Source organism: Bufo bufo, chromosome 6 (genome assembly GCF_905171765.1).
Source record: "Bufo bufo chromosome 6, aBufBuf1.1, whole genome shotgun sequence".
NCBI lineage: Eukaryota > Metazoa > Chordata > Amphibia > Anura > Bufonidae > Bufo > Bufo bufo.
This window is the reverse complement of record NC_053394.1, coordinates 36651206-36675053: the sequence shown is the minus strand read 5'-3', so window position 1 is coordinate 36675053 and position 23848 is coordinate 36651206. Positions and strand designations below refer to the sequence as shown.

At 45.8% G+C, this 23848-nt stretch overlaps 1 protein-coding gene across 1 annotated transcript in view; it reads right to left on the bottom strand.

Moving 5' to 3' along the window:
* Positions 1–3546: 3546 nt before the first annotated feature.
* Positions 3547–23848, bottom strand: part of ENTPD7 (ectonucleoside triphosphate diphosphohydrolase 7) — a 28049-nt gene continuing 7747 nt past the window's right edge. The window contains exons 4-13 of the mRNA XM_040438682.1: positions 15200–15405; positions 12321–12471; positions 12140–12243; positions 11981–12040; positions 11438–11586; positions 9686–9852; positions 7010–7334; positions 6847–6932; positions 5916–6077; positions 3547–4415 (exon numbers count right to left, since the gene is read on the bottom strand). Coding sequence (XP_040294616.1) covers positions 4184–4415; positions 5916–6077; positions 6847–6932; positions 7010–7334; positions 9686–9852; positions 11438–11586; positions 11981–12040; positions 12140–12243; positions 12321–12471; positions 15200–15405 — 1642 coding nt within the window. The 3' untranslated portion in view covers positions 3547–4183. The remainder of the gene's footprint in view (positions 4416–5915; positions 6078–6846; positions 6933–7009; positions 7335–9685; positions 9853–11437; positions 11587–11980; positions 12041–12139; positions 12244–12320; positions 12472–15199; positions 15406–23848) is intronic.

The window sequence follows — 23848 nt, the reverse complement described above, 5'->3', positions numbered from 1 at the left end:
GAAAAATCGCACAATATAGAGCATGCTGTGATTTTTCCTGAACACAAAGAGGATGCGTAAAAAACTATTACAAAAACGATCAGCGGATAGCTCTATCCAAATAGCCACCATCTTTTTTGCTGCTCCTGATGAAACGTGGAATTTCACCCACATGGAAACGAGTCGAGCACGACAATTTAGATACCATCAGGCAGGGTGATTTGCTTTCGGTTCCATCGCTTAGCTCTATGCCGGTTACCATGCGCTTGGAGCTGTACGCAGGGGTGTAGCTATAGGGGGTGCAGAGGTAGCAGTCTCTACCGGGCCCAAACACCCTTGTGCCGCATAAGATAATAACTGTATTATAGAAAGTGCATGCAGGTCAAGTTACACCTCTGGCTGGCGATTCAATTTTTGCCTCAGGCAGCACGAAGGCTATGTGCTTCCCTGCCCTTGACCACAAAGCACTGATGGAAGGGGGGCCTAAGCTGAACTCTTGCACAAGGGTCCATGAGCCTTTAGTAATGCCCCTGGCTGTACATCTATAGCCTTTTGCTCAGTGGATTGTTTATTCACACTGTGCAAGACATCCACTCATTGTGTGAAACAAGAGTGAGTCTTATGTTATTACTGCACAGAGTATTGGCTAAGGTGCACCTGAAGCAGAAAGCTGCAGAGGTTTCAGCAAAGCTTAGTTTGCTGAGATAGTTTTGTTTACGTTTTTTTTCTGGGCTGGATTTTATTTGGACTGGTGGATAGGTTTGGTAGTGGGATCTTCCAGTACAGGTGTTGATCACAGGTGAGGCCTGCTGTAATCAAGGAGGGGTAAAAACCAACCCTCTGTGTGTTAGTCTGTGGAGAGAAGACTTGGAAACAAAGGCTCTGGGTGGTCTCAGCCAGGAGAGCTGAGGGGCCACGAGGCTATGTGTAGCCAAATCTCTTCCCTATCCTGACTTGTGTTCCGTGACCAGATGTGCTAAGGGTGGACCTTAAGACTCTGTGTACAAGTTGAGCTTAGAGGTGAGTCAGGGAAACAAACTATGTATTAGTTAGAGCCCAGACGGGCAGGTGTTTATTTTGATGGTTAGGTTTGTGCTGATACCAAAATAAATGATTATTTGAACTGTAAATCCACTGTCTGACGAGAAATCTGTGATTGCGACCCCCTGAGGGAGAGCGATCCCTTACAATATTATATACACATATACATATACACACACCTTGTCCCCCTCCCCAATAGTGCACCTTGGTGAGGGGCTTGTTTGCCCTGTTTTTAGTTTCTTACCAATAAATAATTTTTTGTTTTCTTTCTAACATTTTAACCAGGGTGAGAATCAAATTGTATTATTAGATTGTGAACTCGATACATTGATTATTATTGTTGAAATCTATAGTTGCCCACTGATTACAATTAGGGATGAGCAAATCGATGAAACATCCGAAGTTGATTCGCATAATACGGCGTTTAAATACTGTACGGAGCGAGAGCTCCGTACAGTATTAGAATGTACTGGCTCCTATGAGCCGAAGCCAATACATTCTAATACTGTACGGAGCGCTCGCTCCATACAGTATTCAAACGAAGTATTATGCAAATCAACTTTGGATGTTTAATCCGAAGTCTATTCGCTCATCCCTAATTACAATGCTTGCTGGGAAAGGAGCAGTCGTTGAGCAAAGGACTCTTTCAGTCACCGGGGTACCTGCCGAAAGGAAAGGTGGTGACTAAAGTGGAGGTGAAATGTTGGACTGTGAATGGTGAACGACTATAACAAAAAAAAAGAACGGAATAATTAGGAGACAGAACGAAGATGAGGCAACCGCACTTAGATCTGGTGGGCACTACCTTCTAAACTGTGCGGCTATTGGCCATCGCAGGTGGGCGGCTTTCAAGCAATTAATTTGCAGTTGCCTCAACATGTGTCCCTTAAGGTCTCATGCACACAACTGTATCCGTTTTGAAGTCCGCAAATCGCAGATCCCAGCTGTGTGCATCACGCATTTTTTCCCTTCCACAGGTCCTGAGCTACTGTATGCTACAAATGCCTATTCTTGCCCTCAAAATGGACAAGTGTCCCCATTTAAATAAATGGATCTAAATGCAGGTTGGATGCGGACCGAACATACGGTCATGTGCATAAGGCCTAAGACCAGAGCATGGGGGAGAAACACCAGGTCAATGGTTTACCCTGGCAAAATGGCTGCCTGGTCTAGGACACACTGGAGAAAATCAAGAACACTGTCTTAGGCTGCATTCACATCTCTGTTTTGGCGGAAACGGGTTCAGTTCCAAGTGGTACCTTGGAACCGAACCAGGAGTTCGGGAAATGGTTTTTTACAGTATAAATCTATTTCTGAAGTTATTACACAAAGTCTCACGAAACTTCGCAAAGTAATAACTTTGGCTCATCAGAGCGCTCGCTCCATACAGTACTGAAACAAAGTTTTATGCAAATCGACTTCCGATGTTTCATTCGAAGTCGATTCGCTCATCCCTAGTTGCTACAACAAAGGCAGCATATACATACATACACCAGGAGTGAGTTCACACAATATCAGCTGGCTGCAGTTTGGTATAAACTGGAGTACATACAATGTCACACAGGAGCGGTCACTGAACCATGGACTGTACGCTTGATCACACGTCCTGTCTCATTGGCGCTCACTGTCAGCCAGCTAATGTAGACAGAACGCAGGCTGGCACTGGGGAACATACCAGTATACACAAGGTAGCGCGTACATCACTACTGGTGCATAATTCTAATAAAAAACTTCACTTTTTTCTTTAGCTTATAAATACACAAGATACTTGGAATGTAAAGATTCAGCTCAGAAAAAACGAGCCCAATAAAGTGATCTACTGCCTCAAGGCAGAAATAAGGGACATGTTTATGCAGGTCATCAATACAAAGTGCATATAGGCAGCCAATGTGTGGTCTGAGCCAGTGCCCGCTGGGGGCAGAAGCATGGCTGCAAGTCATGAGCCGAACCAGTATCAGAATCTAGCTTACCGTGTCAGTTAAGTGACTGGCTGCAGAGATATAGGACAACATGGCTGCCTTCACACAGTGTTTTCTCTTCTGCTGAGAAGTCTGGAGCGATTACCGATTTTAGTTAAAATAACAGTAAAGGGGATGTCCCATGATCAACCCTCATCACCCCAATAATCTCAAGAATGGGGAGTGTGATGGAGCAGTGGTCACGCATGTGCTCTCTCACTCCATTCAAAGGCTACGGCCTGACAGATACAACCCTGAGCGCTGTACTCCGCTATCACCGTCAGTTCCACAGCACATTACCGCTACATTCAATCTCTGTGGGACGTCTGTATTTCACCTGTTTCTATCAGGCCTTTAGATTTTAAATGGAGCAGTAGCACACACGTGTGATCAGTAGGGTCCCAGCGATAAGACAAGATAGTTGATAAGTGTCAATTATGAGACAAATCCTTTAAAAGGGGTTGTGTCACTTCAGCCAATGGCATTTATCATGTAGCGAAAGTTAATACAAGGCACTTACTAATGTATTGTGATGGTCCATATTGTCTCATTCACTGGCTTGATTCATTTTTCCATCACATTATACACTACTCGTTTCCAGGTGTTACGACCACCCTGTAATCCAGCAGCGGTGGCCGTGCTTGCACACTATAGGAAAAAGCACCGGCCTCTCTGGTGGCCGGTACTGTGGGAGCGTGCAGGTGCAGCAGCTCCTGTCCCGGCCACCTCGCATCGTGCTCCACTGTGGTGGCTGTAACCCCTGGATATGAGCCGTGTATAATGTGATGGAAAAATAAATCAAACCAGCAAAGGAAGCAATATGGACAATCACAACACATTAGTAAGTGCCTTGTATTAACTCTCTCTACATGACCAATGCTATTTGCTGAATGAGACAAACCCTTTAAGGGCTTTAACGCTTTAAGAGTTTTAAAGCTTTTAAAAAGAGAGTATGTGTTCATATTTTTTACATGTGTTTTTGTGCCTTTTTTTTTAATTTAATATGTTTTTGTCTGGCATTTTTCAAGTCCTAAAATAAGACCTATGTAGAAAAAAAAACTGAAAAAAAAAAAAAAACATACCCAGCACATGCTGCGTTTTGATTAAAAATAGTGCACATGAGTGTAGAGGCTTGTCCTGACAGTCAGCAAAAGAGAAAACAATTAATACCAATATTAAACCCAATACCCAGTTGTGGATCAGCACTATCTGGTAATAGCAGGCTCTGCCACTACATGCACCCCCTCCTCCAGCAATAACAAGTCCAGGGCAGAGGCCCGCGCCAGTCTCCTGTGAATGCGTCTCAATCGGAGAATATACAGAATAATGGACAGCAGCACCACCAGGATGCAGGCGAAGAACAGATAGTGGTTATAGACAAACGAGATCCTGTACCAGCTGACGTGAGCGGGACGGGAGCTCTCCTGGCGGATATCCCTGCAAGAAGAAAGTTCTGTTAAAGGTGGTGAAATTACGATTACAAAGGATGTATGGACAAGGGATCGGTTACTGGCATATTCAGGCTGTAAGCAGAGACTGTGCAGCTAAGGCTACATTCACACTCGCGTTTTGGCTTTCCGTTTGTGAGATCCGTTCAGGGCTCTCACTAGCGGTCCAAAACGGATCAGTTTGCATTCTAATGCATTCTGAATGGAAAAGGATCTGCTCAGTTTGCATCAGTTCAGTCTCGATTCCGCTTTGGAGACGGACACCAAAACGCTGCTTGCAGCCAAACGGATCCGTCCTGACACACAATGTAAGTCAATGAGGACAGATCCGTTTTCACTGATACAATCTGGCACAATAGAAAACTGATCGGTCCTCCATTGACTTTTAATGGTGTTCAAGACGGATCCATCTTGGCTTTGTTAAAGATAATACAAACGGATCCATTCTGAACGGATGCATGTGCCTGTATTATCTGAACGGATCTGCACAAAACGCGAGTGTGAAAGTAGCCTAATATGCAAAGTACAGAGCAGGAAGCTGAGGTATGAGGAGCTGTTTGGTGGAGTCCTCACACTGCAGAGCTGCTTTAGCCGTCACTGTGCTACCAGGGATCATGCAGTGTTTACATCCACCGCAGCATTGCCATGGTCACATGGTTCCCTGCAGCCAATGACTGGCCTCAGCCGTGATGTGCTGCTTGTGGCCTGGTCTCCACTGAAGCCAATCATTGGCTGCAGCGGAACATATTCACCATGCCCATGCTGGTGTGGATGTAAACACAATGCAGGGACCGGAACGTGGATATGCGGGAGGCAGTGCTGAGGACTGGAGAAGTGGGGAACAGGTAAGTATGAATCTTCTGTATTCACAGAGAATCCATTTAAAGGGGTTTTCCCATCTCAGACAATAGGGGCATATCGCTAGTGCGAGTCCCACCACTGGGACCTGCACTGAGAACAGAGCACTGAAAGTGGTTGAGGGCACAATACGCATGCGAAAACCGCCCTCCATTAATTTCTATGGGGCCGTTGAAAATAGCTAAGCACTGGCTCGGCTATTTCCGTTGGCCCCATAGAAATGAATGGGAGCGTTGGCTGCGCGAGCTCGGTGCGCTCCCATTCACTTCTATGGGGAGAGCACTTTGTGGTGGCCGGACCCTGGATTTTCCGGCCACTGCCTTCCCCGCTCTGTTCTCAATATAGGTGCGGGACCCGCACCTATCAGACAATGGGGACATATCCTAGCAATATGCCCCCATTGTCTCAGATGGGAATACCACTTTATGGGCCCTCTAGCTAATTCTGGAGGACATCTGTAGGCTTTGTAGTTCAGATTATTAGACTGTGTGGTTGGAGAATTACCAGAAGTGATCTATAATGGATTTTAATATTATTGGCATTCTGTAACTTGCTGTATACTGTGAATCCACAACCAGCCCTCTGACAGGTAGAGCCAAGTATAGAATAGTCCATACGTAAGGTCACTTACCTGAGAGGCAGAAAGCGGGTTTTGTAAAGCATTGCTCCAAGTGTCCACTGAACCTCCTTGTCATAAACCAGCTGGGCAGTCTTGAGGTTTGGGTAATCGTATGGAAAGTGGAAACCGTCGTGAAGAACTTTATGCATCCACGCGGACTTAAAACACTGATACCTGGAAAGCAGAAGCGTATGATGGTTCAGCAGGATAACCTGTATGTGTATAAAGGGGTTTTCTGACTCTGATGACCTATCCAACACCCGGGACCCACGCTAATCAGCTAGTGCTCCACTTGGCCATCTCCAGCGCTCTCATAGAAATGAATGGAGCGGCGGCGCACTTTTCCGACCAGCCACTCTGTCCTTTTCAATGGGACTCCACAGGGTACAGGTCCCCTTTTCTTGTGATCGGTGGGAGTACCAGCGGTAGGACACCCACTAATCTGATAGTTATCCTCTATGCTCTAGATAGGGGATAACTTGTTATAGCCGGGGAATACCCCTTTAAGCTGGGCTTCTGCTTTAACAGACAGAAATGTAGATAACACCTATCCCGGCTGCTTAACCTTCTCCCCTCCTGGATGCTGCAGTTAATAGTGACCGCAGCATATAGGCAGGTAGATAGGCAGAAAGGTGATAAAGTATTTTTACTCTTCTGGAAAAAATGTAGTGCAACCTCTGGTGATTATTTTTTTTTTTATTACATACAGAAGTCCACTGTCCTCTACTGGCATGTCTGTTCTACTATATATATATATATATATATATATATACATATACACACACACTGATAACTGGGTGTAACCATTGTCCTTGCCAACAGTGCGTGTCCCTACAGATTCTACCACAGAGCACCGACTAGACAGACACACTTTAACAAGGTGAACATTTCCAGGTGGAATAACAGAGGGAAAAGGACAACACAGAGTTCCAACAAGACTTACCTGAGTCGATACTGATCAGCATGAGCAGAGTACAGGCCGTTGTTAAAGCGTTCAGTCAACGTTGTCCAGGGCATGCTGCAGTAATCCTGTTGAGAAGAGCAGAACAGGAACATGTATAAAGTAATATCTCAATCCTGACAACTGCCGGATCACTGCCACGTACCTTGGCGGCTTTGGAAAACTTCTCATTGTCGTATACACCTCCTATGCGCAGCACGTCCTCTGTGCAATAGTAAAACTCGGAGAAACCATAAAACTCGCTGTTTGGAAAATCGATGGCTGCCTGGTACACGCCATTCAGATAGGCCTGAGTGTCATTAGATTTGGACAACAGCGGTTCCAGTAGCTGCCGACAGCTCTCCCAGTTCCCTTTGCCCATGATATGGAAGTCCTGGTTCTGCCGCTGAATCTGGTTCTTATGGCCAACCGGTAAACATGGGTCCATGTATGGGGTGCTGGGGTTTATTCCCTTCTGTTCCCCCAACACTCTACAGCAAAGGAGAAGAGAAATGTTGTCTATGAAGAGCGATTCCAGGCAGGTATGATGTTTTCTGTTCAGTTCTGCATGAAGTCTACAGGGGGCAGTAGTTCATGTTGGAACAGTAAGGACAAGCTGTTTATTTAAGCAGCAGTCTAATCAACGAGTGGACTTGACGAATATTCCTAGGGTTTTTGCACCAAAGACCTTTAAAGGGCATCTGTCAGCAGTTTTGTACCTATGACACTGGCTGACCTGTTACATGTGCACTTGGCAGCTGAAGGCGTCTGTGTTGGTCCCATGTTCTTATGATATGAGGACATTTACAATGCCAGGCCTTGTCTAAGTGCAGAGGGAGAGGCAGTTGCAGAGAGAGCCGAGCCTCGAGGAGTAATGGCAACGCCCTCGTTGCTCCTAGAGGCTCATTTGCATATATCAAAAAATCACTTTTCTCAGCAATGCGGGCACATATGACCATGGGAACAACACAGATGCCTTCAGCTGCCAAGCGCACATGTAACAGGTCAGCCAGTGTCATAGGTACAAAACTGCTGACAGATGTCCTTTAACCCCTTAAGGACACAGCCTTATTTCACCTTAAGGACCAGGCCATTTTTTGCAAATCTGACCAGTGTCACTTTAAGTGGTGATAACTTTAAAACACTGACTTATCCAGGCCGTTCTGAGATTGTTTTTTCGCCACATATTGTACTTCATGACACTGGTAAAATGAAGTTAAAAAAAAAATATTTTTATTTATAAATTTTTTTTTTTTTTTTAACAAAATGTAAAAAAAAATTGCAAATTTCCAAGTTTCAATTTCTCTACTTCTATAATACATAGTAATACCTACAAAAATAGTCATTACTTTACATTCCCCATATGTCTACTTCATGTTTGGATCAATTTGGGAATGATATTTTATTTTTGGGGGACGTTACAAGGCTTAGAAGTTTAGAAGCAAATCTTAAAATTTTTCAGAAATTTTCAAAAACACACTTTTTAGGGACCAGTTCAGGTCTGAAGTCACTTTGTGAGGCTTACATAATAGAAACTACACACCTCAAGGTATTCAAAACTGATTTTACAAACGTCATTAACCCTTTAGGTGTTCCACAAGAGTTAATGGCAAATGGTGATAAAATTTCAGAATTTAGATTTTTTGGCAAATTTTCAATTTTAATCCATATTTTCCAGTAACAAAGCAAGGGTTAACAGCCAAACAAAATGCTATATTTATTGCCCCAATTCTGTAGTTTGCAGAAACACCCCATATGTGGCCGTAAACTACTGTACAGGCACACAGTAGGGCGTAGAGGGAAAGGTGCGCCATATGGTTTTTGGAAGGCAGATTTTGCTGGACAGTTTTTTTTGACACCATGTTCCATTTGAAGCCCCCCTGATGCACCCCTAGAGTAGAAACTCTATAAAAGTGACCCCATCTAAGATCACCGGGCGGCGGTGATCGGAACTATACATGACGTACCGATACGTCATGTGTCCTGAAGAGGTTAAAGGGGTAGTTCCATGAAAAATATTCTACAGATTTTAAACCAGAACCTGGATCTGAATACTTTTGGTATTGCATGTAATAAAAAAATTTGTATAGCCACTGAGTTATTCAATAAAATGTATCTGTATAGCGCCACCTGCTGTTTGTTCCTTTCTTTATTTCTTTGTCCTGTTCACTGAGATGGCCGCACATGCTCAGTTTCATCCTTTATCTGCCTCCTGAGCTGTGATAGGGAGAGCATGGACATGCCCCCTGAGCTATGATAGGTAGAGCTCAGACACGCCCCCTGAGCTGTGATAGGGAGAGCATGGACACATCCCCTGAGCTGCAGCAGAAAAGACCCTCCCCTTGAGCTCCCAGCTTGATATAGATCTAGCAGAGCAATGAATGTGGAGATCTCTGGATCCATGTGAGGTGCAGGGCTGGTTCTGGCTTTGTTAGAAAGAGGTTGTCATGTCCTATATGATGTTTGATTTTAATTTTTTACATTATTCATGGGAAACCCCTGTAAGGTACCGGTATTTCCATAAAATAGATGCCCCCTTCACCACCAGAAGAGGTTGCACTATCCATCTAGTGAGATGGCCCCTGGATGCCACATCTGGGCAGAAGATGAATGGAGTGACAGCCGTACATGTACACACTTCTCCACATTCTAGTCTATGAGAGTTACAGATGAGACTGTGGACTGACACATTATTCACTGAGGAGTCAGCAATGTTATCATCAATACTGGCTGCAATCAAGTTAATAAACCCTGGAATTAGTTTCCGCACCCAACCCCCCCCCCCCCCAATCCTTCCCTTATATACCGATTCCCAAAACTCCAATGACTCAGCACGACATACCTATTTTTGGTCACAGTCTCATTAAACACCATGTCTTCGTAGCGTTGGCGGGCAAAGTTCCCTCCGAAGCCCAGGAATGTTGTGACATACACCCTGTAGACATGCTCAGTGTGCTGAAGATCACAACCCAGGTTGAACTCTGCCAGCATCATTTTTGCAACTTCCTCCTGAAACGAACAGAATTTAAGTCATATAAAAGGGTATAAGCACCATTTTAGAGTTTATAAAGATTTTATCTGCAAAAAAAGTCAAGTAACTTTGTAGATGGAGTCACTGTGTACATACATTACTTATCCTGTACTGATCCTGAGTTACATCCTGTATTATACTCCAGAGCTGCACTCACTATTCTGCTGGAGGAATCACTGTGTACTTACATTACTTAGGGCTCTTTCACACTTGCGTTCTTTTCTTCCGGCATAGAGTTCCGTCGTCGGGGCTCTATGCCGGAAGAATCCTGATCAGGATTATCCCAATACATTCTGAATGGAGAGAAATCCGTTCAGGATGCATCAGGATGTCTTCAGTTCCGGACCGGAACGTTTTTTGGCCGGAGAAAATACCGCAGCATGCTGCGCTTTTTGCTCCGGCCAAAAATCCTGAACACTTGCCGCAAGGCCGGATCCGGAATTAATGCCCATTGAAAGGCATTAGTCCGGATCCGGCCTTAAGCTAAACGTCGTTTCGGCGCATTACCGGATCCGACGTTTAGCTTTTTCTGAATGGTTACCATGGCTGCCAGGACGCTAAAGTCCTGGCAGCCATGGTAAAGTGTAGTGGGGAGCGGGGGAGCAGTATACTTACCGTCCGTGCGGCTCCCGGGGCGCTTCAGAGTGACGTCAGGGCGCCCCACGCGCATGGATGACGTGATCGCATGGATCACATCATCCATGCGCATGGGGCGCTCTGACGTCATTCTGGAGCGCCCCGGGAGCCGCACGGACGGTAAGTATACTCCTCCCCCGCTCCCCACTACTACTATGGCAACCAGGACTTTAATAGCGTCCTGGCTGCCATAGTAACACTGAACACATTTTGAAGACGGATCAGTCTTCAAATGCTTTCAGTTCACTTGCGGTGTTACGGATCCGGCGGGCACCTCCGGCAAATGGAGTACACGACGGATCCGGACAACGCAAGTGTGAAAGAGGCCTTATCCTGTACTGATCCTGAGTTACATCCTGTATTATACTCCAGAGCTGCACTCACTATTCTGCTGGTGGAGTCACTGTGTACATTATATTACTTACCCTGTACTGATCCTGATTTACATCTAGTACTATAGTCTCCCGAGCTGCACTCACTATTCTGCTCGCTGTCACTGGAAACAGTTGATAAGCTTGTTGTTGTATAAACCATAATAGTTTAGCTGAGCTCCTATGTTGCTGGAAGATATTTTTTCCTTTAACTGGCTTCTGTATGGTGTCTCTCTCAGAAGGTAAATCAGCAGATTAAACTCTGTACAGACATTAAATCGGAAAGGAATGCAGAAGCCGGCAGAATTGTGAATGCCACACTGAAGTATACTACAAGCTGTAACATTTTAAGATAAGCCTCCAAAACACGATAGATTGAAATTGGCCTTGGTGAGGAAGATGGGGAAATGACATTGCAATGTGAGCCGTTCTGGCCTCAGGGACTGATGCGAGGGATCACAACCTCTGTACAGCGCTGCGGAATATGAAGGTGATGAGAAATGTGACCGATTATAAATCTCATTGCGTCTGGCTTTGAGGCTAGACCCATACTTACATGTTCCGCAGAGGGGAATGTCATCGTTTTCGGAACCTCATAGGCAATCTGCAGTGAACCGCCACCCATATCCATAATGCCCACCGTTCTTTTGCGGATAATGGTGTCCTCTTGTGTCCCTACAGTCACCGCAACCACTGCATCTTCCTCTATGGAAACAGAGGAGTGACAGAACCATTACACCTGAAGTGCACGTATCCCAAAGGACATGTCAACATAAGTGTGCATAGGGAGAAAGTTGTCAATCAGCGGGTGAAGCTCACAGCTCATGAATACATCAGAGCCTGTGAGCTATAACCAATAGGCCATGTTCACACATGATGGATACACTATAGATTGTCTATTGGGGGCATTTTAGAAAGTGTTCGGGGCTTAGGGGCCCGACAGATACTACTATTTGCAACGCTACGATACCCCACAGCTGGCATAAATTTGCATTTCTGGCGGACAGACATGCAAACATGTGACAAGCTTATACATTGATTTTAATTATAGAAATATACATTTGTTGCATATAAGACCTGCGGACGAATCTCCACTCACCGTCCACCACATGGTCGAACCGTCCAAGCACAAAATTAATGCTGATCCATGCATAAACACCTGTAGAGAAAAAATTATAATAAGCACATATACAAGGGGGGGTCCATAGTGACAAGCTTCAGAAGTACCGCACTGTATACCAGAGACATGATCCGATACCTTCTTGTTTTCCCGAGATGACCTCAGCGTGAGCTTCTGAGAAAAGAAAGTCAAATTCCTGGGGGACGTCCTTCACCAGGTCCTGGAGGATGGCGGTCTGCTGACTGACCAGAACACGTGTTACATGGGCAGTCATAACGTATATAATATCATAGTAATGACGGGAGCAGAGCGCTCTCACCTCTCCGGCAGGACCCTCATGCCCGCCGTGCACAGAATGTAGAGAGGAGTCTCCTTGTGCTTGGCTTTGGGGATGTACAATGCTGCGTACGTCAGGAGAGGCTTCATGTAATCACTCGTTTTCTCCGGTGTAGCTGCCATTGTAGAAATACCTATAGGAACGGAGACAAATGAACATAACAAGGCGTCTGATACAGGAGATATTACTACTCAGGGCATAGCAAAAAGAATATTGCTGTCACAGCGGTGGGTGCAAGTCCTAACCCCAATGTGACGGCAGATAACATTATATTGCCACTGTTTGCAATATCACAAAATAGTCACTAGGGGGCAGCACAGACTGAGTTATACAACAAGGTCAACTCCACAGCACAAAACAGGTAGAATAACAATATAATACACATTGTTATACTATTATATTATGTATTGTTAGTAATATTTGTATACAAATCATGTGATGACATCAGAAGCAGGTGATTAGGCAGAGATGAGTGGCACTATAGGCGCTGCTCGTCTCTACCTGCATGACTGGTCAGTCACAGATCACTTTCTTAAGGAGTTCCTCTCCCTGTGCTAACTACTGATTGACTAACAAGTACTGCACCCCCTCTCTTTATCAAGTTGTTCAGCTGCTGCAGAACATGGTGATACACACCTCAGCTGCTGCAGAACATGGTGATACACACCTCAGCTGCTGCAGAACATGGTAGTACACACCTCAGCTGCTGCAGAACATGGTAGTACACACCTCAGCTGCTGCAGAACATGGTAGTACACACCTCAGCTGCTGCAGAACATGGTGATACACACCTCAGCTGCTGCAGAACATGGTAGTACACACCTCAGCTACCGCAGAACCTCATAATACGCACCTCAGCTGCTGCAGAACCACATAATACGCACCTCAGCTGCTGCAGAACATGGTAGTACACACCTCAGCTGCTGAAAAACCTCCTAATACACACCTCAGTTACTGCAGAACATGGTAATACACACCTCAGTTACTGCAGAACATGGTAATACACACCTCAGTTACTGCAGAACATGGTAATACACACCTCAGTTGCTGCAGAACATGGTAATACACACCTCAGTTGCTGCAGAACATGGTAATACACACCTCAGTTGCTGCAGAACATGGTAATACCCACCTCAGCTGCTGCAGAACCACCTCAGCTGCTGCAGAACCACCTCAGCTGCTGCAGAACCACCTCAGCTGCTGCAGAACCACCTCAGCTGCTGCAGAACCACCTCAGCTGCTGCAGAACCACCTCAGCTGCTGCAGAACCACCTCAGCTGCTGCAGAACCACCTCAGCTGCTGCAGAACATGGTGATACACACCTCAGCTGCTGCAGAACATGGTGATACACACCTCAGCTGCTGCAGAACATGGTGATACACACCTCAGCTGCTGCAGAACATGGTGATACACACCTCAGCTGCTGCAGAACATGGTGATACACACCTCAGCTGCTGCAGAACATGGTGATACACACCTCAGCTGCTGCAGAACATGGTGATACACACCTCAGCTGCTGCAGAACATGGTGATACACACCTCAGCTGCTGCAGAACATGGTGATACACACCTCAGCTGCTGCAGAACATGGTGATACACACCTCAGTTGCTGCAGAACATGGTGATACACACCTCAGCTGCTGCAGAACATGGTGATACACACCTCAGTTGCTGCAGAACATGGTGATACACACCTCAGCTGCTGCAGAACATGGTGATACACACCTCAGTTGCTGCAGAACATGGTGATACACACCTCAGCTGCTGCAGAACATGGTGATACACACCTCAGCTGCTGCAGAACATGGTGATACACACCTCAGCTGCTGCAGAACATGGTGATACACACCTCAGCTGCTGCAGAACATGGTGATACACACCTCAGTTGCTGCAGAACATGGTGATACACACCTCAGCTGCTGCAGAACATGGTGATACACACCTCAGCTGCTGCAGAACATGGTGATACACACCTCAGCTGCTGCAGAACATGGTGATACACACCTCAGCTGCTGCAGAACATGGTAATACACACCTCAGCTGCTGCAGAACATGGTGATACACACCTGTTACTGCAGAACATGGTAATACACACCTCAGCTGCTGCAGAACATGGTGATACACACCTCAGTTACTGCAGAACATGGTAATACACACCTCAGCTGCTGCAGAACATGGTAATACACACCTCAGCTGCTGCAGAACATGGTAAAACTCTCCGCTAGTGTAGACCTTCTTAAAAGGCTTGTCTGAGATAATTAAAAATCTCTGACAAGCCCCCTGAAAGGTCTAAAATAAAAAACGGTGTTATATTCGCCCCTTTCTCCAGCGCCGTACTCTGGTCCCGTCTTCCTGGCGCTGCCAGTCACCTTTGCAGTTTGTAAACAAGCAGTGACAGGAGGACCAGACAAGAGGCACAGGGAACGGCACGGGAGAAAGAGGCGAATATAACACCCCTCTAATGAATAGATAAAGGTGTTTCACATCAATTAATATAGCGTGGACCAGAATGGTTTCCATTTATCTTCAAGAAGAGGTTCTACAGCAGCTGGGGCGCATTATAAGGATTGTGGCTTTTACTATCAACGATACGACTATTAGGAGTCGCCTTGCAGTTCTAAGCAGTCTGTTGTCGCCTTGTGCTTCCATAGGATGAAGTAACGCTAAGGCAACTCCTAAACATTACTATTTTGGCCACGTGCCAGATAACTGAGCAAACCCTGGAGAAATAAACCTATGAACTGACACGTCTGTGACAATCCGTGGAATGTAGACAGTTCCGGCTTCAAGATGAAATCCTGGATAATAAAGAAGTTCTGTCCTGGAAACATCTGTCAGATTACTGGGATTACAGACGCACCTGGTTTGATCTTCTTCACCACAGGTTTGCTGCTGCGGTCCCTCATCTGCTTAATATCCAGGAGGTCGTGTGGATTGCCGTTGTGTGGCGGCCAGAAGTAGACAAACACCCGCGAGCCGCTGCTCCCGCAGTCAATGACAATGCCATAGTTTAGCTTCGTGTCTTTTGTGTCTGTGGCTTCCAGGTCCTCGATCTGATCCAAATATCTGCAAGAGAAGAAGAACAGGTCACTTGGAGGAGAACCACTAAGGCTTCGTTCACATCAGCGTTCAAGCCTTTCCGTTCTCCTGCTCCGTTTAGGACGGATTCGGCACATAACTGAGCCGAACGGAGCCTACGTACCCTATAGACTATAATGGGGTCCGTTAGGTTTCCGCTCAGAGGAAGATTTTTGAAGCGGAGACAAAAGTCCTGCGCGCACAACTTTTATCTCCGCTCCAAAATCATCTTCTGAGCGGAAACCTAACGGACCCCATTATAGTCTATGAGGTCCTTAGGTTCCGTTCGGCTCAGTTATGTGCCGAATCCGGCTGAACGGTGATGTGAACCCAACTAGACCACCTGGTCAGGAGTTTGGGTCTTTGTACAATGGTCAGAACCATCAACAGAAAAGAGGGGAACACTGATTTGTGGGTAACACAAGTCCTTCAAGGGTTTGTCCAACTATGATGGCCTACTGCGAGTGTGACTGCTAGGCGCACCACCGATCCACAGGATGAGAGCGCTGCAGTGCTTGCTCCTTCACAGCATTACACCCCAAAGCGAGGCTCCCAGCTGTCTACCGTGCCGGAAAATACAACCCAGACCGATTCCTCTGAACCCAACCAATCAGACTGTTACAACATATCCTACCTCTATGCGATACGCTTAATAAATTAAAGTGACCCTGAAAAGGTACAACTTCACAGTAAATTCCTTCCCGACACTTCTGCAAATTAAAAATTCCAGACCAAGTCCCGACTGAAAAAAACAAAAATTGAGACTTATTTGCTGTTGCAGTTTTATAATACACAACGGTGTTCTAGGCCAGGACAGACAATGAAAAGGATTGGGGTAATTGATGATGATGATAAACTGAGTTACACAACTCAATGCCAATCTGCTGCATCAAAAGCCAACAAGATATCGTCCTGTATTAGAAAAAGTGTTATTTTAACCCGTTATAATGCCCTGGTGCGACCACATCTTGCGTATGCAGTCCAGTTTTTGGGCACCAGTTCATAAAAAAGCCAAGATATCAGAGAGCTAGAGAGAAGTAAAAAACGGACAACAAAATGAAAGGGGGTTTTCCAGGAGTAAAATATTGAAGACCTATCTTCAGGATAGATCATCAATACCTGATTGGTGGTAGCCGACTTCCAGCGCCCCCTACTGATTGAAAACAGCCTCTCCTTAGGCCACTGATGTGATGTTCACCTTCCACTTGGCCTAGTTACAGCTTATTTCTATTCAAGTGAATGGGCCTAAACTGCAATACCAAGCACGGCCACTATACAATGTACGGAGCTGTGCTTAGGATGCTGATCGGGGGGCATTGCCGATCTGATATTGACAACCTATCCAGGAGGATAGGTCATCAATATTCTACTCCCAGAAAAACCCCTTTAATATAGGACAGGTATCAGCAACCTCTGGCACTCCAGCCGCTCCGAAACAAAAATTCCCATTCATTTCTATGGGAGTTACAAGACTAGCCAATTTAGTGTGCACGCTCGGAGTTGTAGTTTCACAGCAGCTGACGTTATATAGGAAGTTGGTGCAGGGATCTGTCCGATGGCCAGCAGGGGGCAGAAAAGAACGTTTCCCACTTTATGGCAAACTGGATCTCTGCCTTTAATAGTGTTTTTTGCCTTCTTCTGGATCAACTGGGGTTTGTAAAACAATTATTACTACTACTACTACTACTCACAGCACGCATGGATGCAATAATACACTGACAAGTCACCTAATCCGATTCCACCTTTCGTCCTGGGAGGAGGTCGTATAGATCGGCTAATGGGTCTAATGCACACGAAAACTATTGACGAAGGCCCAAACACTCCGCTGGGGATCCCAATAGACGAGATTATATTCTGCTTACATCTACACTGTGTCAGTCTGCTGCAACGAGCTCATCTATTATATGAAATCATCTGGCTGAAAAAAAAAATACGGGGGGGCGCTCGGACTTGCTTAGTGAGCAGAAATTAAAATGGAGCCACCAGTTAAACAAGTCGCGGCGGAGAGATAATAGACTACAATGCTCATTAGGATAAACATAACGTCGTTAGGAATCCACAGGAGCATCATGTTCCCGGGCCCGCCGCCTGGGGACCCGCGCCGGGCCGTTTCAACCCAATTGTACCAGCATTCTGGGGTGACCATACTGAAATTGACCGATCCGGGTTGTAGCTGGTAAGTAAAACCTCAATCAGGTTACGCTGTAACAGAACTTGTTCCTGTGAGCGGAAAAGAAAAACCAGACCACAGCGCTGAAGGCGATGGCTCCTCTGATGGAATTAGAGCAGGACCCCATCTGGCTGGTCACTTCTCCGTCTGATGTTACACTGTGGTTACATCATGTCTTGGCTTCCTTTGCGGTGGTCTTGGAAGGATACGGCTGCTGCTTTTCTAATCCCTTTGTTGGAAGCGCACATCGTTAGGGCCCCCTTCGACGGTTAATGAGGGCATTAACACGTCTGGAAACGCGGTCGTCAAAACTGCTGCGATCTGGGTCTCCCTCTACAGCCGGGGGTTAAAGGTATTTTCTAATATTTTAGCCTTTAATCCGCTTTGCTATGATCCCCGACAAGCCTTTGCTTTTCATCTCGTGGCAGCTGACACTTGTGCCTAGAAGCATCGCCAAGAGGACGTAATCCTTGTGTTAGAATATGATGGAAATCTGGATCATCATGATGGGGTGGAGAATGTGTCATCATGGTCGTGGGTGCCCCATATTATGTTTGTGGAATAGTTACCCCTTTAGGAACATTCAGGACCAGGGAAATTTAGATTTTTTTAAATCAAAACTGAGGTTTTTAATGTTGTATTAAGGCAAGAATAAAGTGGCAGGGTCTAGCGGTACCATTGCGAGGGGTACATATATGCTGGCATGGTTGAATTTCATTTTTACGCAAAAAACAAACACCATTCTGACACTTGTTTTTTCGCCATGTTCATCAATGGCCAAGTGCATATCTTGATATTATAGGTTGTGACAGTTAGGGGGGTTAGCTTAGTGAATACGTGTTTTTAAAGGGCCCCTATCCTCCGGCTCGGCTTTATTGACAAGTCTATTTTCATGCAGGAAGATATTAGCTAATCAACATAGAAACATAGAATGTGTCGGCAGATAAGAACCATTTGGCCCATCTAGTCTGCCCAATATACTGAGTACTATGGATAGCCCCCGGCCCTATCTTATATGAAGGATGGCCTTATGCCTATCCCATGCATGCTTAAACCCCTTCACTGTATTTGCAGCTACCACTTCTGCAGGAAGGCTATTCCATGCATCCACTACTCTCTCAGTAAAGTAATACTTCCTTATATTACTTTTAAACCTTTGCCCCTCTAATTTAAAACTATGTCCTCTTGTAGCAGTTTTTCTTCTTTTAAATATGCTCTCCTCCTTTACCGAGTTGATTCCCTTTATGTATTTAAAAGTTTCTATCATATCCCCTCTGTCTCTTCTTTCTTCCAAGCTATACATATTAAGGTCCTTTAACCTTTCCTGGTAAGTTTTATCCTGCAATCCATGTACTAGTTTAGTAGCTCTTCTCTGAACTCTTTCTAGAGTATCTATATCCTTCTGGAGATATGGCCTCCAGTACTGCGCACAATACTCCAAGTGAGGTCTCACCAGTGTTCTGTACAGCGGCATAAGCACTTCACTCTTTCTACTGCTTATACCTCTCCCTATACATCCAAGCATTCTGCTGGCATTTCGTGCTGCTCTATTACATTGTCTTCCCACCTTTAAGTCTTCTGAAATAATTACTCCTAAATCCCTTTCCTCAGATACTGAGGTCAGGACTGTGTCAAATATTCTATATTCTGCCCTTGGGTTTTTACGCCCCAGGTGCATTATCTTGCACTTATCTACATTAAATTTCAGTTTCCAGAGTTCTGACCATTCTTCTAGTTTTCCTAAATCCTTTTCCATTTGGCGTTTCCCTCCAGGAACATCAACCCTGTTACATATCTTTGTGTCATCAGCAAAAAGACAAACCTTACCAGCGAGGCCTTTTGCAATATCACTTATGAAGATATTAAACAAAATCGGTCCCAGTACAGATCCCTGTGGAACCCCACTGGTAACATGACCTTGTTTTGAATGTTCTCCATTGACTACAACCCTCTGTTGTCTGTCACTCAGCCACTGCCTAATCCACTCAACAATATGGGAGTCCATGCTCAATGACTGCAGTTTATTGATAAGTCTTCTATATGGGACAGTGTCAAAAGCCTTACTAAAATCTAGATAAGCGATGTCTACTGCACCTCCACCGTCTATTATTTTATTCACCCAGTCAAAAGAATCTATAAGATCTCCCTGAAGTAAACCCATGTTGTTTTTCATCTTGCAATCCATGGGATTTTAGATGTTCCACAATCCTATCCTTTAATGGGGTTTCCATTAATTTGCCTACTATTGATGTCAGACTCACTGGTCTATAGTTGCTCGATTCCTCCCTACTACCTTTCTTGTGAATGGGCACGACATTTGCCAATTTCCAATCTTCCGGGACGACTCCTGTTACTAATGATTGGTTAAATAAATCTGTTAACGGTTTTGCCAGCTCACCACTAAGCTCTTTTAATAATTTTGGGTGTATCTCATCAGGCCCCTGTGACTTATTTGTCTTCACCTTAGACAGCAAACTTAGAACATCTTCCTCTGTAAAGATACATGCATCAAACGATTTATTAGTCATTCTTTCTAGTGGAGGTCCTTCTCCTTTTTCTTTTGTAAAAACTGAACAGAAGTATTCATTAAGGCAGTCGGCTAGCCCTTTATTCTCTTCTACATACCTTCCGTCCTTTGTTTTTAATTTAGTTATTTAGTTATTTAGTCAAGGCAAGCAGGATGGGGAAACACCATACAGATGACTATTCTCCCCATTCCTTACCAGTTTATAAAAAACTTTGGGGGAGATTTATCATCCACCCTGCCCTGCACCTCTTTTTTGGTGAATAAAAGTCGCAAACTGCGTCGTTCCTGCGCTGCCCTCTGAAAAGGGGGAATGACAAAGACAGGGCCGGTGGTTCCACCACAGTTATCTTTATTTGCACCCGCTTTCAGGGACAAATGAAGACTGCTCAATCAGCTCGGAGGTTCTGTAGCTCATCCTGGAGCACGGACTGCCGGAGGAGGCACCTAATATATGACGAGGACTGCACCTCGTCATAAATTAATCACATCCTCCCTCAGCCCAGGAGATTTCAATCCTTCCCTACATTATCTCTGAAATACTTCAGAAAAACACAGCTCCATGTAATCAGGGATCCGGTAGAGATGTTATACTGCCCATGATTCAGACAGCACAAAAAAAAAAAAAAAAGGACAGGTTACCTTTAAATGATTTTGGTCTAATTAAAAAAAACTGGGTTTTGTGTATTTTTTTATAACAATTGTGCTTTTCATTTATTACTTTTTTTCTTAGGGCTGCGGCTAACGATTATTTGAATAATCAATCAGTTGTCGATAATTTCATTGATTAATTGGGAATAACCACCAAAATGACAAAAAAAGGGGTTTATATGATTTTACTTGAAAATTTATGTTCAAAGGCCATATTAAAACAAATTATGGATGACACTTATGGGGGATCTATGGATGCCGCTGTTATGGAGGGGGGGGGGGATCTGTGGATGGCGCTGTTATGGAGGGGGGGATATGTGGATGGCGCTGTTATGGAGGGGGGGGGGGTCTGTGGATGGCACTGTTATGGGGAGGGGGGGATCTGTGGATGGCGCTGTTATGGAGGGGGGGGGATCTGTGGATGGCGCTGTTATGGAGGGGGGGGAGAGATCTGTGGATGGCGCTGTTATGGAGGGGGGGGATCTGTGGATGGCGCTGTTATGGAGGGGGGGGGGATCTGTGGATGGCGCTGTTATGGAGGGGGGGGGGATCTGTGGATGGCGCTGTTATGGAGGGGGGGGGATCTATGGATGGCACTGTTCTAGGGAGGGGGGGGATCTGTGGATGGCACTGTTATGGGGAGGGGGATCTGTGGATGGAACTGTTATGGAGGGGGGGGATCTGTGGATGGCGCTGTTATGGAGGGGGGGGATCTGTGGATGGCGCTGTTATGGAGGAGGGGGGGATCTGTGGATTGCGCTGTTATGGAGGGGGGGGGGGGCCCCCCATATATAACAGCGCCATCCACAGATCTCCCTCCCCATAACAGCCCGGCCCCGCCGCTCACAGCAGTAGACTATTTCTTAACTGGCAGTAACTTTTACTTGAACTTTAAATCAGATCTATGATCTCTATTAACTTACAAATACAATGAAGCTCCGGTAACAGGCAGAGCGGGCGGCGGCGTAACGTCACTTACTCACGTGACGCGCCTGCTCCGCCCACTTTATGAATGAAGAAGGTGGAGCAGGCGCGTCACGTGAGTTAGTGACGTTACGCCGCCGCCCGCTCTGCCTGTTACCGGAGCTTCATTGTAAGGTAATAAAGATGCGCTGATTTAAAGTTCAAGTAAAAGTTACTGCCGATTAAGGACCCGCAGGCATAGCCCCTGACCGCCCGCTCCTGCCCGCATAGCAACGAATCGGCCCGATTATTTGATAACAGGATTCGTCGATAGCGAATCCCGTTATCAGCCCACATGCACCGTGACCTTGATGTCCACATGATGTAAATGAAAACACGTTTGTGGTGCTGAGGCTCTGGGCTTCGAAGTGATGACTGATTGTTTAGGATTAGGTCATTACCCTAGTGCCCTTCATACATCATGATCTAGACCAGGAATGCTCAACCTGTGGCCCTCCAGCTGTTGTAGAACTACAACTCCCACCATGCCCTGCTGTAGGCTGATAACTGTATGCTGTCCAGGAGTGCTGGGCATTGTAGTTTTGCAACAGCTGGAGGACCGCAGGTTGAGCATCCCTGGTCTAGACCAACTCTTCTTAGACGTATACGTTACAGGTAAGTTGCTTTCATACGACAAGGGCTAGTCTGATGCACGCAAGATGTGGATCGCGCTTCATTTTCACAAGGCCTTCCATCATCTAGATCCACTCCACAATGCACGGTTTCTGGCTTGACTGCTTTAGAATCAATAGTGTTCATTCTGAATTGGAAGGCCGGCTGTCAGTAAGATGAGGTGTAGCCCATTGGCACTCTATGGGGGAACTTAGGTACCACTCTTAATATTGAGATTAACCGGCTGGGATTCTAGTCGTCCCAGATCTACGCTGAGACAGCAGCATATGGTCTGCCATTTGTAACTGCATCCTGCCGATGATGGTGCATGCACAGCTCCACTGCCAATGCCATCAGTACGGTGATTCACAGGAATGACCTTAATGCAGAGATTTAATAATGCGGACATAAATTACAGGTAAGTAGTTACCAAACAGATCACGCCGCTGCTGCTCTGGTTCTCCAAGATGGCCTCTATTTACCTGGCCGCTGCGGCGATGTCATGTCGACAGCAGTGTTTGGTAACCCTCGGTGGCTAGTGATGGTCTGCAGCGATCACATGTTGTCGACATAACGTCACTGCTGCAGCCAGGTAAATAGTGCCCGGGCAAAAATAACGGAGCCACGGTGTGAGATCTGTTACTTGTCTGTTCTTTATTTCAGGCAAATGCTGGTGGTTGTCTGGTATCCTGCTGAAACCAAACAATCCCTTTAAGGGTCCATTCAGACGTCCGTAGTGCATTGCGGATCTGCAATACACCCGGCCGGCACCCCCATAGAACTGCCTATTCTTGTCCGCAATTGCGGACAAAAATAGGACATGTTCTATATTTTTCCGGAGCCGCGGACCGGAAGCTCGGGGGGCGCGCTCCGGAAAGGAGGATGCGGACAGCACACTGTGTCCGCATCCATTCCTGCCCCATATAGAATGAATGGGTCTGCACCTGTTCCGCAAATTGCGAACCCATTCTGCAGACGTGTGAATGGACCCTTATCTGCACCGCTAGTCTGTTCCTCCTGCTGCCAGTTCCAAATTGCAGTGGCGATACACTTGTATATTATGCAACATTTAGACTACATTCATATGATCTTATGAGTGCGGGACAATAGCCTCGCGGGCGGCCCGATGTGCACAGCATCATTGTAATCTATGATGCTGTGTGCTTCCGTGTGCACGATCAATGCCGCTACGGGACATATGGCCCGCTCACGGACCGTATATCTCAGAGGGCATACGGTCGTGTGCAAGGGCCCTCAGAGATCTGATTTTGCACATATCAACACAACCAAATCTCATACAAGCACGTGAACTACACTGCAGCTCATGATGACGAAGTCACATGCAACCAAAAATCCATCAGTAACAGGTTTTATTTTTTCTCCAAAAGTCGTGTTAGGTCGTGTACCGCAACGCATCCACACCAACACTCATTAAATGCAACACTGCAATCTTTATAGATAATGCATTCTTATGGGGCACTATTTTATATTTTATTCTCTCTCTCGCTCTC